Source organism: Vitis vinifera, chromosome 7 (assembly GCF_030704535.1).
Source record: "Vitis vinifera cultivar Pinot Noir 40024 chromosome 7, ASM3070453v1".
Taxonomy (NCBI): domain Eukaryota; kingdom Viridiplantae; phylum Streptophyta; class Magnoliopsida; order Vitales; family Vitaceae; genus Vitis; species Vitis vinifera.
In genome coordinates, this window is record NC_081811.1 from 17,049,022 (window position 1) to 17,066,014 (window position 16,993).

At 36.0% G+C, this 16,993-nt stretch overlaps 2 protein-coding genes across 29 annotated transcripts in view; both read left to right on the plus strand.

The window, feature by feature from the left end:
- The first annotated feature begins 395 nt into the window (after positions 1-395).
- LOC132254068 (disease resistance protein RPV1-like) lies at positions 396-4,088 on the plus strand. Of its 2 annotated transcripts, XM_059738104.1 has the most exons (2): positions 396-1,143; positions 3,327-4,088. In XM_059738104.1, the coding sequence occupies exons 1-2, from the start codon at positions 653-655 to the stop codon at positions 4,081-4,083; spliced, it is 1,248 nt and encodes a 415-aa protein (XP_059594087.1). In that variant the 5' UTR covers positions 396-652; the 3' UTR covers positions 4,084-4,088. The 2 variants fall into 2 exon arrangements, with proteins under 2 accessions (XP_059594087.1, XP_059594088.1); XM_059738105.1 differs by lacking the exon at positions 3,327-4,088 and having other exon boundaries at positions 414-1,259.
- Positions 4,089-4,126: 38 nt separating this feature from the next.
- Positions 4,127-16,993, plus strand: part of LOC104878102 (disease resistance protein RPV1) — a 205,254-nt gene continuing 192,387 nt past the window's right edge. For all 27 annotated transcript variants that reach the window (XR_009466069.1, XR_009466073.1, XR_009466070.1 and 24 more), the window contains exons 1-4: positions 4,127-4,423; positions 4,557-4,865; positions 4,955-6,124; positions 6,203-6,829. Coding sequence is in view for 1 of the 27 variants with exons in the window: in XM_059738102.1 (XP_059594085.1) it covers positions 4,127-4,423; positions 4,557-4,865; positions 4,955-6,124; positions 6,203-6,808 (2,382 nt within the window). In the remaining 26 variants the exon portion in view is untranslated. The remainder of the gene's footprint in view (positions 4,424-4,556; positions 4,866-4,954; positions 6,125-6,202; positions 6,830-16,993) is intronic.

Here is a 16,993-nt window from a genome sequence, read left to right on the forward strand (position 1 = left end):
CAAGTTGCTATAATATTAGAAAAACCCAAATTAAAGCTCAATTATCTATAACGTAATATATATTTGAGTCACTAAGATTTGACATATGTTTATTTTTTACACTTTAGTTGTTATACCAATTGGGAAAGAAAAAAAAATTAAAGACAAGACTAGTAAAAGGAAAAAAAAATGTACAAAATAACACTGAAAATTGCAAAAGCAAAAGTGCTGGTTGTTGAATACCAAATAAAAGAAAAATAAAAATAAAATGTAAAAGAATGAAGGAAAGCTTCAAGAATAGGCTTAATGATTGAGGTAGGGTCTTGGCTCATGTGAACCCCACCTTAAATCAAGGGTAAATGGATACAGCTAATGAGAAATAATTGAAAATGAAAAAAAGCATTCTCATGTGAATGAATGCCAAGGTAGAAGACAAGAGTGTGCATGAAAGCAAAAGGAAAAAGGTTGTTTTGTTAGACTTTAGAGTGCCCACTTTCTTTCCTAGAAATTTCTTGGTTCCTTCCTCAACTTCTAATTTTATGATTCCTTTTGATTAGAATTTGTCTTTTTCTCCAGTTTAAATACTTTACCTCTGTATGCAACACCTTTCACAGAGGCAAAATTCAGTTGAAGATTGTCTTATAGTTTTGACATACACACAGCTTGGTTGGCAATGGCTTCCACAAGCACTCAAATGGCGTCTGATTCTTCTCCTTCCAACCTTGGTTGGACTCATGAAGTGTTCTTGAGTTTTAGAGGGGAAGACACCCGTTACAATTTCACTGATCACTTATATAATGCTTTGGTTGAAAAACGCATTATAACTTTCAGAGATGACAAACTTAAGAGAGGAGAAAAAATTGCGCCAGAGCTTCTAAATGCTATTGAAAAATCAAGATCTTCCATTGTTGTTTTCTCAAAAACTTATGCTCATTCAACTTGGTGCCTAGACGAGCTTGCAAAGATCATGGAGTGCAGCCGGAAATATGGGCAAATAGTATTGCCAATTTTCTACCATGTGGATCCATCGGATGTACGTAAACAAACAGGGAGGTTTGGAGAAGCATTCACCAGGTATGAAGAAAATTGGAAGAACAAGGTACAAAGTTGGAAGGAGGCCTTGACTGAAGCAAGCAATATTTCTGGATGGCATGTAGATGATGGGTAATTTTAATATCTTCTTTTTAGCTTTTATTTATGAATTATGAGTAGCTTTCATTTATAAGTGCTTAAATTTGAGTCTCATAATTATAAATGGTTGCACTTGTTATGGGTTTGATTCAGCTACTACTTAAGGATGCTTTGTTTGCAAAACTTTTAAATTGCCCTAAATCTAAATTTAGGATGTTTTAAAGAATTATTGCTAATATTCAATTTGGAAAATAAAATATCAATAAATCTAAGGGTTATTTGATAAAAAGGGTCTTTAAAACCTCAATTTTTGGCCTCATATGGATGAAAATGCCCTCATTATTTTCTTGTAAAAATAATCATCTTTTTTAAAATCTATATGTAAATACTTGAAATGGTAACTAACATTTAAATTAAAAATGAGTTACTTTTCAAGAAAAAAACATGGGAAGAGCTAGATTCACAGTTTGAGAATTATTTCATTCATTTTAATCAAATATTTCTAAATTTAAATAGCTTACATACCAATTATATTTTTCTTAAATAGAATAATGCACGACTAATAATCTCGTGACACACATGCCTCATACTTGAATATTTCTCTAATTGTATAAAATAATAATAATAATAATTATCATTTATAACTTTATAATCGTAAAGAAGTCCATATGATTCCAAATATAAATATTTCATCAACAAATCGAAAAAGAAATTATCAAAAGTATATGGTTTAGGTTTAACCTTGAGTTCTTCTTCCTGTTCTATGTTTGTTTTTTCTTTTTCTTTTTCTTTTTTATGTTTCTTAGTATTTCATAATTTGATAAATAGGCATTCCTATACAAGATTTGAAATAAAATATAACACAACTTTTTAGAAATTAATTTAGAAGTAAAATCAATTTCTATAAAGTTAAACAAATTGTTGGATCTATATTAATTACGTAATTAATATCCACTATAGATTATTGAAAAACTTTGGGGTTTTCATAATTCTATCCAGAATAGTTCCATAAAAGATGTTAAATATCCAATTTAAAGAATTAAATGTAAAATCAAACATCTTTAATCAATTTATAATACAACATATTAATAACAAACAAATAAACAATTAAGGTCCAAAATAGTAAAGAGTTTGATAAATTTGGTAATGGAAACCTTGAATATTATTAAGGTAAAAAAAAGAATAATAAATATCCTAAAATTAAGGGAAACCAATATTATTTCCTAAAACTAAGATAATAAAATATTGTTAATATTTGATTGCTCTTAATTTATGAAAATATGGTCAGATTCCTATCTTGATTCTATATATCTATTTAATTATTTTCATTTTGTCATCCTTGATTCTATGCATTCTATCATTATTCCCATTTTGCCATTCTTGATTCTTAGCATATGCTTAATTATTTTCATCCTATCATTTTTAAGTCTATGCATCTAATAGTTGGATTTTTGTTTTGCAATAATTAAATCATAGAAGTTATGAAACTCAACCGTGTGGTCAATGGTGGAGTTAGAAGTTCATATTGAGGAGAGAGCGATATTTAAATTACAAAACTTTAAAATGAATAAATATTAACCTATTTTTGTATTTAAATTAAATCAATGTTAACATATTTTCATATTTTAAAAGGCTTGTATATATAACTTTTTAATGATAGGGTTAACTAAAATCATATAATATAACCAAATGTTATAACAAAATTTTAACAAAATCTAACTTACTAAATTATAGGCATGATTAGATAAAAATTCAAATAAACAAAATATTTTAAAATTCTAGTAAATTTTTAATTTTTTACAAAAGTAATTTTTATTAGAAAGTTAATTTGATAAATAAAAGTATAAGTTTCACTAATCTTTATAGTTGAAACAAAATATTAAAAAAGATTTTCAAACAAGTGTTTTATATAAAATTTTGGAAGCTCTTTCAAATAAAAATATTTTATAAAGATTTTATTTAAAATATAAGTGAATTAAAAGAAATTTAGGGTAATTTTAATAGACAGTTAACTAAGTCGAAGTATATATAGTTCATGTTTTGATTTTTCTTTTCATTGTCTTGCATACATGATTCTAAAAAAAAGTGCTTAAATATGTAAATGAAATTTCAGTTGTTATTAGGACACCAAAAATCATCAAATTACCTTGATGTTTCTTACCATTTATTGTTCATCTCACCATGTGTTCTTCTCTAACTTACTTCATAATTACTAGGTATGAATCAGAGTATATCAAGAATATTACTAGCACCATCGCCAATAGAATATCGAATTGTAAACCCTTGTTTGTTGGGGATAATTTAGTTGGAATGGATTCCCATTTTAAAAAAATAAGTTTGAAACTGAGTATGGAGTCAAATGATGTTCGCATGGTTGGGATATGTGGAATTAGTGGAATAGGTAAAACAACCATTGCTGGATATATATATAATCAAATTTCTTGGGGATTTGAATGTAGTAGCTTCCTTGAAAAAGTTGGAGAGACTTACAAAAATAAAGGTCCACTTCATTTGCAAAATATACTTCTTAATGATATCCTAGAGGGAGCAAATCAAAAGGTAAGCAATTCTCTCCAAGGAGCCAATGTGATAAAAAAAAGTCTTCCCCTTCGAAAGGCTCTTATTATTTTTGATGATGTTGATGATCTGGAACAAATAGAATCTTTAGTTGGAAATCGTGCTTGGTATGGTAAAGGAAGTAGAATCATCATCACAACTAGAGATAAACAATGCATAGCTAAGCTTAATGTGGATTACCTGTATGAGGTTGAAGAACTAAAGCACGATGAAGCACTTAAGCTCTTTAATCAAAATGCCTTTCAACCAGATCTTCCAAAAAAGGATTTTAAAATTCTCTCATATTGTGCGATAGATTATTGTCGAGGTCATCCATTAGCTTTGAAAGTTTTGGGTTCTTTTTTATATGGCAAGACAATAGGTCAATGGGAAAGTGAACTACACAAATTGGAATAAGAGCCTCAAGTGAAAATTCAAAATGTGCTTAAAATAAGCTTTGATGGATTATCCTTTACACAAAAGACGGTACTCCTTGACATCGCTTGTTTTTTTTCAAGGTGAAGATAGAGACTTTGCTTCAAAAATATGGGAAAGTTCTAAGTTGTATGGTGAAACAAATATAAGAGATCTATTGGATAAATGTCTTATAACTATTGCACACAATAGGATATATATTCATGGTTTGATCGAGAAAATGTGCAAGAAAATTGTTCAAGAACAACATCCTAAAGACCCTAGCAAATGGAGCAGACTATGGAATTCAGATGATATCTATTGTACATTTGAAAGTGAAGAGGTAAGAATCAACTATTTAAATTCAATAGCTTACTTAAGCTCTTTTGGGAGATAAAAGATTTAATAATATTTTTTCTTAATAAGTTAGGATTTTTACTATTTGTTTTCCCTGATTGTTCAATCTTGTTTTCCAGGGGATGGAAAATGTTGAAACCATTTCTCTAGACTTGTCTAGATCAAAAGAAAAATGGTTCACTACAAAAATATTTGCCCATCTGAAGAAAGTGTTTGCCAAGATGAAGAAACTTAGATTGCTCAAAGTCTATTATAGTCTTGGCGATGAGCATAAAATGTCTCTTCCTAAAGACTTTGAATTTCCTCCTAATTTAAACTATCTTCATTGGGAAGGTTTAGTGTCTTTGCCTTCAAATTTTCATGGAGAGAAGCTTGTTGCAATCAACTTGAAGTCTAGCAACATAAAAGAACTTTTGAAAGGGGAGAAGGTATAATCATTATTTAATTTCTTTTTTTTTTTATGCTAATTTTCAAGTTCATGGAAGGTTTTTATTTAAAAAAATTTCTTTTGCTATAGTGTCTTGCAGAATTGAAGTTCATTGATCTAAGTAACTCACAACAGCTCATCAAAATACCAAAATGGTCAAGGATGCCAAAATTGGAGATACTTAATCTTGGAGGTTGTGTAAACTTTTGCAAACTTCATTCATCTATTGGCAAATTTTTTGAGATGAAATTTTTGAGGGTGCTTAATTTTAGAGAGAATGGAATTAGAGAACTCCCAAGCAGCATTGGGTCCTTGACATCTCTTGAAGGTCTTGGGCTCTCAAAGTGTTCAAAGTTTGAGAAATTCCCTGATAATTTCTTTGTGAATATGAGACGTTTAAGCATACTTGTGTTATCTGATAGTGGTATTAAAGAACTCCCAACCAGTATTGAGTGCTTAGAGGCTCTTGAAGTGCTGTTGCTTGATAATTGCTCAAATTTTGAGAAGTTCCCTGATATCCAAAAGAATATGGAAAATCTAGGTAGGCTTGATCTAGATGGTAGTGGTATTAAAGAATTATCTTGCTTGATAGGTCATCTTCCCCGACTTCAATCCTTAAAATTGAGAAAATGCAAAAACTTGAGGAGTGTTCCAAGCGGCATTTTACAGTCGGAATCCCTGCGCATCTGCTATCTCGAAGATTGTTCAAATCTAGGGATCATGGAGGATATGGAACATTCAAAAGGCCTTTCTTTACTTGAATCAGCTATAACAGAGCTGCCATCATCAATTGAACGTCAAAAATGTGTGGCAAGGTTGATCTTGAGCAATTGTGAGAACCTTGAGACTCTTCCAAACAGCATTGGTATGGCGCGTGTTAGTGCACTTTTTGTTCATAACTGTCCAAAGCTCCACAAATTGCCCGACAATCTGAGAAGCATGCAGTTAAAAGAACTAAATGTAAGTGGTTGCAATCTGATGGCAGGAGCAATCCCCGATGATTTATGGTGCTTGTTCTCATTGGTAGATTTAAATGTGAGTGGAAACAACATTGATTGCATACCTGGTGGCATCATTCGTCTTTCTCGGTTGCGTTACCTTATCATGAATAACTGCTTGATGCTTAAAGAAATTCCAGAGCTTCCATCAAGTCTAAGACAGATAGAAGCATATGGTTGTCCACTCCTGGAAACTTTATCAAGTGATGCAAAGCATCCACTCTGGTCCTCTCTTCACAACTGCTTAAAATCACACATTCAGGTATGAATTTTACATATGCCACTTATTTTATTTTATTTTTTAATGAAGGCATGAAATTTAGATGCTATTTTTATACAGGATTTTGAATGCCCAACATACTGGAGGCAGTACTTCCATGTACAAGTTGTTATTCCAGGAAGTAGAGGAATACCAGAGTGGATAAGTCATAAGAGTATGGGAGATGAAATAACAATAGATCTCCCAAAGAATTGGTATGAAGATAACAACTTCTTGGGATTTGCTTTATTCTGTCATCATGTTCCAGTTGATGATGACGATGACGATGATGATGACGATGACGATGACGATGACGATCTCGATGGGGGTGGTATCCATCGATTGTTCATATCCAATGGTGATCAATTTGGACACGTGAGGACGACTGACCCTATTCTGGATTGTAGTCGAGACATGAATAGCACATTATTTGCAGATCCAGCATTGATGGTGGTCTATGTCCCTCAGATTGCCATTTCAAGTGAGTATCGATCCAATGGGTGGAACAAGTTTGAGGCTGGCTTTTCGTCCATTTTTATTGAGCCTAACGGCAAAGCAAGTGGCAAAGTGGAAAGTTGTGGGATCCATCTCATATATGACCATGGCCAAGATCACCCTCAACAGAGCCTTCAACTATTCAATGTCAAAAGAAGCCATGATGATACAGAGGATCACCCACATGTCTAGTTTCCAGCTCCCTCCGCCAAGGTACATCTTTTCTCTTTTTCATTTGCTTAAGGTTAAAATATTTATTAGAATTAGTGAAAAAGAAGTATCCAGACAACTTCTAATATTCATTTACTTAAGGTTAAATGACCTTTTCTTTTCTTTTTTTCCTTTTCAAACTTTGATTTTAACTATTTATTCATAACTACACCAAAATAAAAAACTTCCTTTTCAAAAAATATGTGAGTATTTATTCTGCCTTATCTTTAAAATAAATTATTGAATTTAGAACCACGAAACCATATTTAAATTTTAAAAGTTAAAAGTATCAAACTTAGGTAAGTATAGATACTAAATGGATTTTATAAAATATTTATTTATGTTATTTTTAATTTTATTTAATGCTTATAAATTAATTTTATTTAAACCCTAATATATATTATAAAAATAAATTCTTAAAAGTGATCTTTTTGTATTTTATAGTTGATATTTTAGTAAATATTTTTTGAGGTGGGATATCTTCCATTTGATTTTGAGATTTATTAAATGTTTAGATTTTAAAATTTCATTGAGTAGTTATTAATTTATAAATAGCTACATAATTATTTAAATTATATTCTATATAATTTCTGATAAAACAAAGGCTATGAATAATTAAGGAAAATACCCAAAAGGGGGGGTGAATTGGGTTTTTCAAAATCTTTTTCCACACAACAATATATGCACAAAATAAATAAAGGAAAGAGATAAAGGTAGAGAATTCAAACTCAGATTTATAGTGGTTCGGCACTCCCTTGCCTACGTCCACTCTCCTCAATCTCCTAACTGAGTGAGGGTTCCACTAACTTGAAGCTACAATCAAGCTTTCAATCGTCTTACACTTGGATTCCGGCTCCAATGGGCTCTTACACAATCTCTTCAAGATTTGAACCACTTGAAGGCTTTCACACTCAGTTTACACAAGGATGAAACTCTCAACCTAGCTTAAGGAAGGCTCAAGTACAAGAGAAAGCTAGGATGAATTGCAAGAGTGCACTAAGAATATGCAATTGATGGTTTAATGCACTAAGAAAGAGGATGTGAGCTTTTTTTTGATCAAGAACAGGTAGGTAGGCTTTTAATGCAATTGTTCTCTTGGTCATAAATGAATAGGAGCTTTCAATTTATAGGTTTCTAAGCTCGGGAGACAAAAACAGCAGAAAGTAGCCTCGACCGGACGAGCAAAGGGTCAACCGGATCACTAGCCGTTGGAGCATTTAATGCATAGCAGGTTACCGTTGCCTCGACCGGACCTCGACCGGACTTCGACCGGACCTCGACCGGACAAAGGGTGAGGCTCAACCGGGAAGAGGAAGCTACTGGGAGAGAGAGAAAGTTTTTGTGTCTCCCTCGACCGGACCTCGACCGGACAAGGAAAACCGGTCGACCGGTTCCCCAACCGGTTGAGCCGGTTGGCCATAGCCTCGACCGGATGAGCCTTTTGGCCCTGAAAACCTATCCTTTTTTATTTCTTTCTTTTCCAATACTTAGGCAAGGTCTTTAGTAGAGTTAATATGTCAATTTTGAGTTAATTTGCCTAAGGTATATTTGATAAAACTCGGGTTTTAAAGAAAATCAAGTTTTAAAGAATAAACCGAGTTTTCTAAGATGCATGAAAATGTATGAACATCCTAAGTGCACTCATGCTATCATCTTACATTCATTTCCTATGATCACAAGTCTTCCAAATGGTCTTTATCCCGTATTCGTTTGGTCCTTGAGATTATACCTGAGATTCTTAACAATTTAAAGCAATTAGTCACTTAACCACGGTTTGTTATCATCAAAACCTGATTAGGAGAACCCTTGGGCTAACAATCTCCCCCTTTTTGATGATGACAAACCTTGGTTATCTAGGAGACAGAGAAATCTCCCCCTCAAACCAACCATGGGATAATCAACACAAAATGTAGGAAATTTAAAGCGAGAAGACAGTGTAAGTCAATAACAGTGTCATATCATATCATATCATATATAAGCAAGAGCAAGAGTACATGAAAGCGTATGATATGCATGGAAATGAAAAAGTCTCCTAAGGTCCCTATCCTAACATATCTCCCCCTTTGGCAACATAAAAAAGAAACGAAGGGGGATCCCAAACAAAATCAAGGCTGAGGAGGTGGTGGTGGAAACACAGAACGGAGGTAAGCCATCATCTCCTCGTGCTGACTCTCCTGGCGGCTCTCAAGAAGCTCAATCCTCTGTGCAAGCTGCTCAAACTGAGAGGTGAAGCCGGCCTGATACTGATCGATGCGATCCTCCACGGAATAAAAGCGAGTATCATGAACAACAGCTAACTCCTCCATACGAGTCCCGAGAGAGCTAATCTGTGCCGACAAATCCATCCACGGTGGATGCTCAGGAGCATGAGGAGCCTGAGATGGTGGCTCGGTAAATGATGGCTCAGTCATCATAGGCTCTGAGAAGGTAGCCTCAACATGAATGCCCCCTGACTGATGTGGAGCCGGAATGTCAAGCTCTGGCCCGCTCTGCTCAAGGTCCCTCTGAGGATCCAACCCATCCTCCATCTCTCTAATCTCGTCCTCCTCCTCTACTCCGGGGTGTAGCTGATCATGTCCCCGGGCCTGTCGCTCGGCTTTCCTAACCCAGGAGCCGTCGGGGGCCTTCTCAAGCTTCATGCGCCCCAGAGAATGCTCATCATAAGTGTCATAGATGCTAGGTGCCTCAAACTCTGTCTCTCTACTCAAGTCTACCCCAGCATCCTTGAAGACACGAGTGAGGAAGCGGCCGTAGGGAAGCACTCGTGTGGTGCTCTCACAACAGGACATCATATGCCGCATCATCACATATCCTACATGTATCCGCCTCCCGGTGAGAAGTGAGTCGACAAGAAAAGCCTCATAGTAGGAGACCTCGTCCCGATGTCCACCCCGTGGTAATAGGATGGAGCAGATCATATGATGAAGGACTCTGCTAGGCACGGTCAGGCTATGTGCTGAAGGTTTGCCCATCCCATGGGCATCTGCAAGTCCGCACAGCCTCTGAATGGCCTCTCTAGGCTCGAACCCGGGGATAGTAGGCCATGCCTTGGCCTCATATACTCGAAGACCAACGGGAGGAACGTCAAGGATGCGACAAATGCTCTCCGGACTCAGCTCAATCTCAACTCCTCGGACAGTAGTCCTAATCGGCCCTCCAAGTCCATAGGTCATCCTGGAGTAGAATGCACGCACTAAGGTCGGAAAGATAGGCTCATAGACCGTCACAACTGGCAGCCATCCCATCCTGGTGAAGAGTCCCTCAAACCCGAGGCTCTGAAGTTGGAAGAAATTGATGTTTCTCCCTGGAACCACCTTTCTCTTGGCGAAATGCGTCTTGTACCTCTGATAATCCTCAACTGAGCCGAAGAGGGCGGTGTCATACCTCGCCTTTCGGCGAGCCTCGGTCTGCTCGGGCTGCTAAGAGGGCTCAGCAGGGCGCTTGCCCTGACCTCTGGAAGTACCCGTCTCCTTTCGAGGAGCCATCCAAAATCCAAAAATCGAGATATGTACTGAAGCGAGTAGGCAGAGAGAGAAGACTAACCCCAAGAAGCCCTCGGCGCGCGGGAAAGTAGAAGAAATCAGAAGATGGCGCGCAAACAGAGAGAACCCGTCAAGATCCGAAGTCCAAATCCGTCCAGAGATGAAACCCTAGCCTCAAATCTCGTCAAAGAACACTCCAAAACCTGAAATCGGTCCAAGGAATAGCCCAAACTGATCTCTGAAGGCGGGAAGATGAAGGGTCTTCGAGGAATGCCAGAGAATAGTGAAAAAAACTGACGCGCGGGGGCCTTTTAAACTCCCAGCCCCGACGAACCGGTCGACCGGTTGAGGAACCGATCGACCGCCTGGTCAACGGTCAACGGTTTCATTTTCCAATTTTTTTTGCGTATTCTTGTCTCGTGATCCTCCCCCTGCTCTTTTCAGTTGAAATCCCCAATTTTTGATGTCCAATGCCACGGGAATTTTGATTTTTGGTCAAAAATTGACCTATTTTCTAAGGGATTGCTATATGATGCGTATGAGATGAAATTTATGCAATCATAATGCATTTCCAACAAGAATTCATTATACAAACATCAGATCAAAGAGAAATAACCCCTAGTTGTCTTCTAATATCGGAAAATTGTTCTTCACTTAGAGGTTTTGTAAAAATATCGGCAAGTTGATCTTTTGTGCTTACAAATTCAAGTGTGATGTCACCCTTTTGTGCATGATCTCTAAGAAAATGATGTCTAATTTCTATATGCTTGGTCCTAGAGTGTTGCACGGGATTTTTTGAAATATTTATGGCACTAGTGTTATCACATTTGATAGGAACATGCTCAAAAGATAAGTTAAAATCACTAAGTGTTTGTTTCATCCAAAGGATTTGAGCACAACACAAACCGGCTGCTATGTATTCGGCTTCCGCCGTTGACAAGGCTACCGAATTTTGCTTTTTACTATGCCATGAGACAAGTGAGTGTCCTAAGAAATGACAAGTGCCACTAGTGCTCTTTCTTTCAACTCTACAACCGGCAAAATCGGCATCCGAGAACCCAATCAATTCAAAATTATCACCCTTAGGATACCACAAACCAATATTCATTGTCCCTTTCAAATATCTAAGAATTCTTTTAACGGCACTTAAGTGAGATTCTTTAGGACAAGATTGAAATCTAGCACACAAGCATACACTATACATGATATCGGGTCTACTAGCGGTCAAATAAAGCAAGGATCCTATCATGCCTCTATACATAGTTGAGTCAATAGATTTACCTTTTTCATCCATGTCAAGCTTGATGGATGAGCTCATTGGAGTTTTCATCACCTTGGCTTCTTCCATGTTGAACCTCTTGAGAAGATCCTTTATATACTTTGCTTGATTGATGAAGGTTCCTTCCTTTAGTTGCTTGATTTGAAGTCCAAGGAAGTAATTGAGTTCCCCCATCATGCTCATTTCAAACTCACTATGCATACACTTAGAGAAATCTTCACAAAGAGAGTCATTAGTAGCCCCAAAAATAATATCATCAACATATATTTGAACTAGAAGCATATCCTTTTCTTTGGTTTTAATGAAAAGAGTTGTGTCGATTTTTCCCATTTTAAAACCCTTTTTCAAGAGAAATTTACTTAGTCTTTCATACCAAGCTCTAGGTGCTTGTTTCAAACCATAAAGTGTCTTTTTAAGTTTAAAAACATGGTTTGGAAAGTTGAAGCTTTGAAAACCGGGTGGTTGTTCAACATATACTTCCTCATTTATGAAGCCATTTAGAAAAGCACTTTTCACATCCATTTGATATAGAATAAAGTCTTTGAAACATGCAAAAGCAAGCAACATTCTAATTGCTTCCAATCTAGCTACGGGGGCAAAAGTCTCTTCATAGTCTATTCCTTCTTCTTGATTATACCCTTGGGCCACCAATCTTGCCTTATTTCTTACTATGATGCCATTTTCATCCATTTTGTTTCTAAAGACCCATTTAGTTCCAATAACACTTTGATTTGAAGGTCTTGGTACTAGTTCCCATACTTCACTTCTTTCAAATTGATTTAATTCTTCTTGCATAGCAATCATCCAATTTTCATCAACTATAGCATCTTTTATGTTTTTAGGTTCAATTTGAGAGATGAATGCAAGATTATTACAAATATTTCTAAGGGATGATCTAGTTCTTACCCCACTTGATGGATTACCAATGATTTGATCTTGTGGATGGTTGATGACAAACTTCCAATCTTTTGGGAGGTCTTGGCTTGATTCTCCTTGCACTTGTTGAGGAGGAGGTAGTGCCAAAGGTGAATCTTCTTTCTTGGGATTCTCTCCACTTTCTTCTTGTTGTCTTTTGTCCTCAATTTGCAATTTTCCCATGGAGGTCTCCAATCCTAAATCATCATCAACACTTTCTCTTTCTTGAAGAGAATTGTTAGATTCATCAAAAATGACATGGATGGACTCTTCTACAACCATGGTTCTTTTGTTGAAAACTCTAAAAGCTTTACTTGAAGTTGAGTAGCCAAGAAAAATTCCAACATCGGATTTTGCATCAAATTTTCCAAGATTATCTTTGGTGTTTAATATAAAACATTTGCACCCAAAGACTTTGAAATAGCTAATGTTGGGTTTCTTGTTTTTCCAAAGCTCATAGGGAGTTTTCTTAAGAATAGGCCTCAACAATATTCTATTTAAAACATAGCAAGAAGTGTTTACCGCTTCGGCCCAAAAATACTTTGGCAAATTGTTTTCATTTAGCATGGTTCTAGCCATTTCTTGAAGAGTTCTATTTTTCCTTTCAACTACCCCATTTTGTTGAGGAGTTCTAGGAGCCGAAAAATTGTGATTGATACCATGCTTATTGCAATATTCCTCAAAGTCAAAATTCTCAAATTCTCTCCCATGATCACTTCTAATGCAAGTGATTGAAAAGCCTTTTTCATTTTGAACCTTGTTACAAAATTTTGAAAACTCATAAAAAGCTTCACTCTTTTGACTTAAAAACAAGACCCATGTGTATCTAGAGAAATCATCCACAATGACATAAGCATAAGATTTTCCTCCTAGACTAGGTGTCCTAGAAGGACCAAATAAATCCATGTGTAGCAATTCAAGAGGTCTAGATGTTGAGATGAAATTTTTGTTTTTAAAAGAGTTTTTGATTTGCTTTCCCATTTGACAAGCTTCACAAATTTTGTCTTTTTGAAAATTAATTTTGGGAAGGCCTCTAACGAGTTCATCTTTGTTGAGTTGGGAAATGAGGTCCATGTTAGCATGTCCCAACCTCCTATGCCACAACCAACTTTGATCATGCATGCTTGAAAAACATCTATCATGGCCATCATATTTTGAAATATTTATAGCATATACATTTTCACATCTATGGCCCATGAAGATGGTTCTGTCATTTTGAATATCCTTGATGATACAATGAGATGCTTCAAAAATTACTTTAAAACCTTTGTCACAAAGTTGACTAATGCTCAAAAGATTGTGTTTTAAACCATCTACTAATAAAACACTTTCAATAAGTGAGGATGTACCATTACCTATGTTACCTTGACCAATGATTCTTCCTTTTGCATTGTCTCCAAAGGTGACATATCCTCCTTTTCTCTTTGTAAGGAAGGCAAACTTGGATTCATCTCCGGTCATGTGTCTTGAGCACCCACTATCCAAGAACCACTTATCTTCCTTTGAGCCCTACAAAATAGAATTCAAGTTGATTTAGGTACCCATGTCTTCTTGGGTCCTTGAGGGTTAGTGACTTTGGATTTTTCAATCCAAACCTTTTTAACCTTAGCTTTTGAATTCTTTTGAGCACCATTTCTTAAGGGACATGTACTACTAATGTGCCCTCCTCTTCCACAAAAGTTACAAATAGTGGAAGGACATTCACTTGAGGATTCTTTTACAAAATAGTTTTTAAAATACTTTTGGTTCTTTGAAGATTTGAATCCTAGTCCTTGTTTGTCAAAAACACATTTTTGGCTTGCTAAGATCATTTCAAAGGACTTTTGTCCACAAGAGAAAATTGAAAGAGAGGAGGTCAACCATTCATTTTTCTTTTTCAAAATTTCATTTTCATTTCTTAAAATCTCATTCTCTTTTTCAAGATGAGTTTTTGAGATTTCATCAATTGAAAACTTTTATTTCACTTCCTCAAGTTCTTTTTCAAGTTCTTGAATTCTCTTTTTAAGAGAATTATTTTTCAAACTAAGTTTTTCAAAATCCTCATATAGTTCTTCAAAAATAACATGCATATCTTCATCACTAGAGTTAGAGTTTACCTCATCAAGATCATCTATTGCCATGAAGCACATGTTTGCCACTTCTTTTTCCTTTTCTTCCTCGGAAGATTCTTCACTCTCACTCCAAGTGGCCATCATTGCCTTCTTCATTCTTCTTTTGGCTTCAATTTTGTAGAGAGGACAATCATATTTAATGTGTCCCGGCTTTTTGCATTTGAAGCATATCAAATCTCCTTTCTCTTCCCATTTATCTTTGTCACCATGTGATGAGGATTCCCTTCTTGAATTTCTTCTAGAGGTAAACTTTTTCCCTCTAAACCTTTCACCTCTCATGTACTTGTTTAGCTTTCTTGTGATGAGAGCTAAATCATCATCTTCTTCACTTGGTTTTTCTTCTTCAACATCTTCTTCTTCCTTGGTTGTAGCCTTGAGAGCTATGCTTTTCTTCTTCTTGTCTTCACTCTCTTGTAGTTGCTTTGTCAAACTAATTTCATAGGTCATCAATGACCCTAAGAGTTCTTCCATAGGTAGCTTGGTCAAGTCTTTAGCTTCTTGAATAGCGGTGACCTTTGTATGCCACTTTGAGGGTAGAGACCTCAATATCTTCATCACCTTTTCGGATTCATTTATGACCCTTCCTAATGCTTCAAGGCCATTGACAATTTCAGTGAACCTAGTGATCATCTCAACAATAGTTTCAGTTTCTTTCATGGAAAACAATTCATAGTTATGGACAAGTATATTAATTTTTGACTCTTTCACTTGATTTGTTCCTTCATGAGTTATTTCAAGCAATCTCCAAATTTCCTTAGCAGATTTACATTGGCATATTCTATTGTATTCATTCCTATCCATAGCACATTGCAAAGTAAAGACGGCTTTTGCATTTAATTGAAAATTTCTTCTATCAAGCTCATTCCATTCTTTCTTGGGTTTTGGAACCAAAACTCCATCAACTAATTTAGTGGGAAAAGTTGGGCCATCTTCAATGACATCCCATACATCTAAATCAGTTGATTGTAAGAACCAAGTCATTCTAGCTTTCCAATAGGGATAGTCGGTTCCCGTAAAGAATGGAGCTCTATGTTTTGAAAAATTTTCAGTTTGAGATGAGCTTGATGGAATAGCCATTTTCCTCTTAGACGATTAAGTCTTAAGCAAGAGGTCTAGCTCTGATACCAATTGATAAAACAAAGGCTATGAATAATTAAGGAAAATACCCAAAAGGGGGGGGGGGGGTGAATTGGGTTTTTCAAAATCTTTTTCCACACAACAATATATGCACAAAATAAATAAAGGAAAGAGATAAAGGTAGAGAATTCAAACTCAGATTTATAGTGGTTCGGCACTCCCTTGCCTACGTCCACTCTCCTCAATCTCCTAACCGAGTGAGGGTTCCACTAGCTTGAAGCTACAATCAAGCTTTCAATCGTCTTACACTTGGATTCCGGCTCCAATGGGCTCTTACACAATCTCTTCAAGATTTGAACCACTTGAAGGCTTTCACACTCAGTTTACACAAGGATGAAACTCTCAACCTAGCTTAAGGAAGGCTCAAGTACAAGAGAAAGCTAGGATGAATTGCAAGAGTGCACTAAGAATATGCAATTGATGGTTTAATGCACTAAGAAAGAGGATGTGAGCTTTTTTTTGATCAAGAACAGGTAGGTAGGCTTTTAATGCAATTGTTCTCTTGGTCATAAATGAATAGGAGCTCTCAATTTATAGGTTTCTAAGCTCGGGAGACAAAAACAGCAGAAAGTAGCCTCGACCGGACGAGCAAAGGGTCGACCGGATCACTAGCCGTTGGAGCATTTAATGCATAGCAGGTTACCGTTGCCTCGACCGGACCTCGACCGGACAAAGGGTGAGGCTCGACCGGGAAGAGGAAGCTACTGGGAGAGAGAGAAAGTTTTTGTGTCTCCCTCGACCGGACCTCGACCGGACAAGGAAAACCGGTCGACCGGTTCCCCAACCGGTTGAGCCGGTTGGCCATAGCCTCGACCGGATGAGCCTTTTGGCCCTGAAAACCTATCCTTTTTGATTTCTTTCTTTTCCAATACTTAGGCAAGGTCTTTAGTAGAGTTAATATGTCAATTTTGAGTTAATTTGCCTAAGGTATATTTGATAAAACTCGGGTTTTAAAGAAAATCAAGTTTTAAAGAATAAACCGAGTTTTCTAAGATGCATGAAAATGTATGAACATCCTAAGTGCACTCATGCTATCATCTTACATTCATTTCCTATGATCACAAGTCTTCCAAATGGTCTTTATCCCGTATTCGTTTGGTCCTTGAGATTATACCTGAGATTCTTAACAATTTAAAGCAATTAGTCACTTAACCACGGTTTGTTATCATCAAAACCTGATTAGGAGAACCCTTGGGCTAACAATTTCTTTTATAAAATTTAATTTAATTTAAATATTTGATAT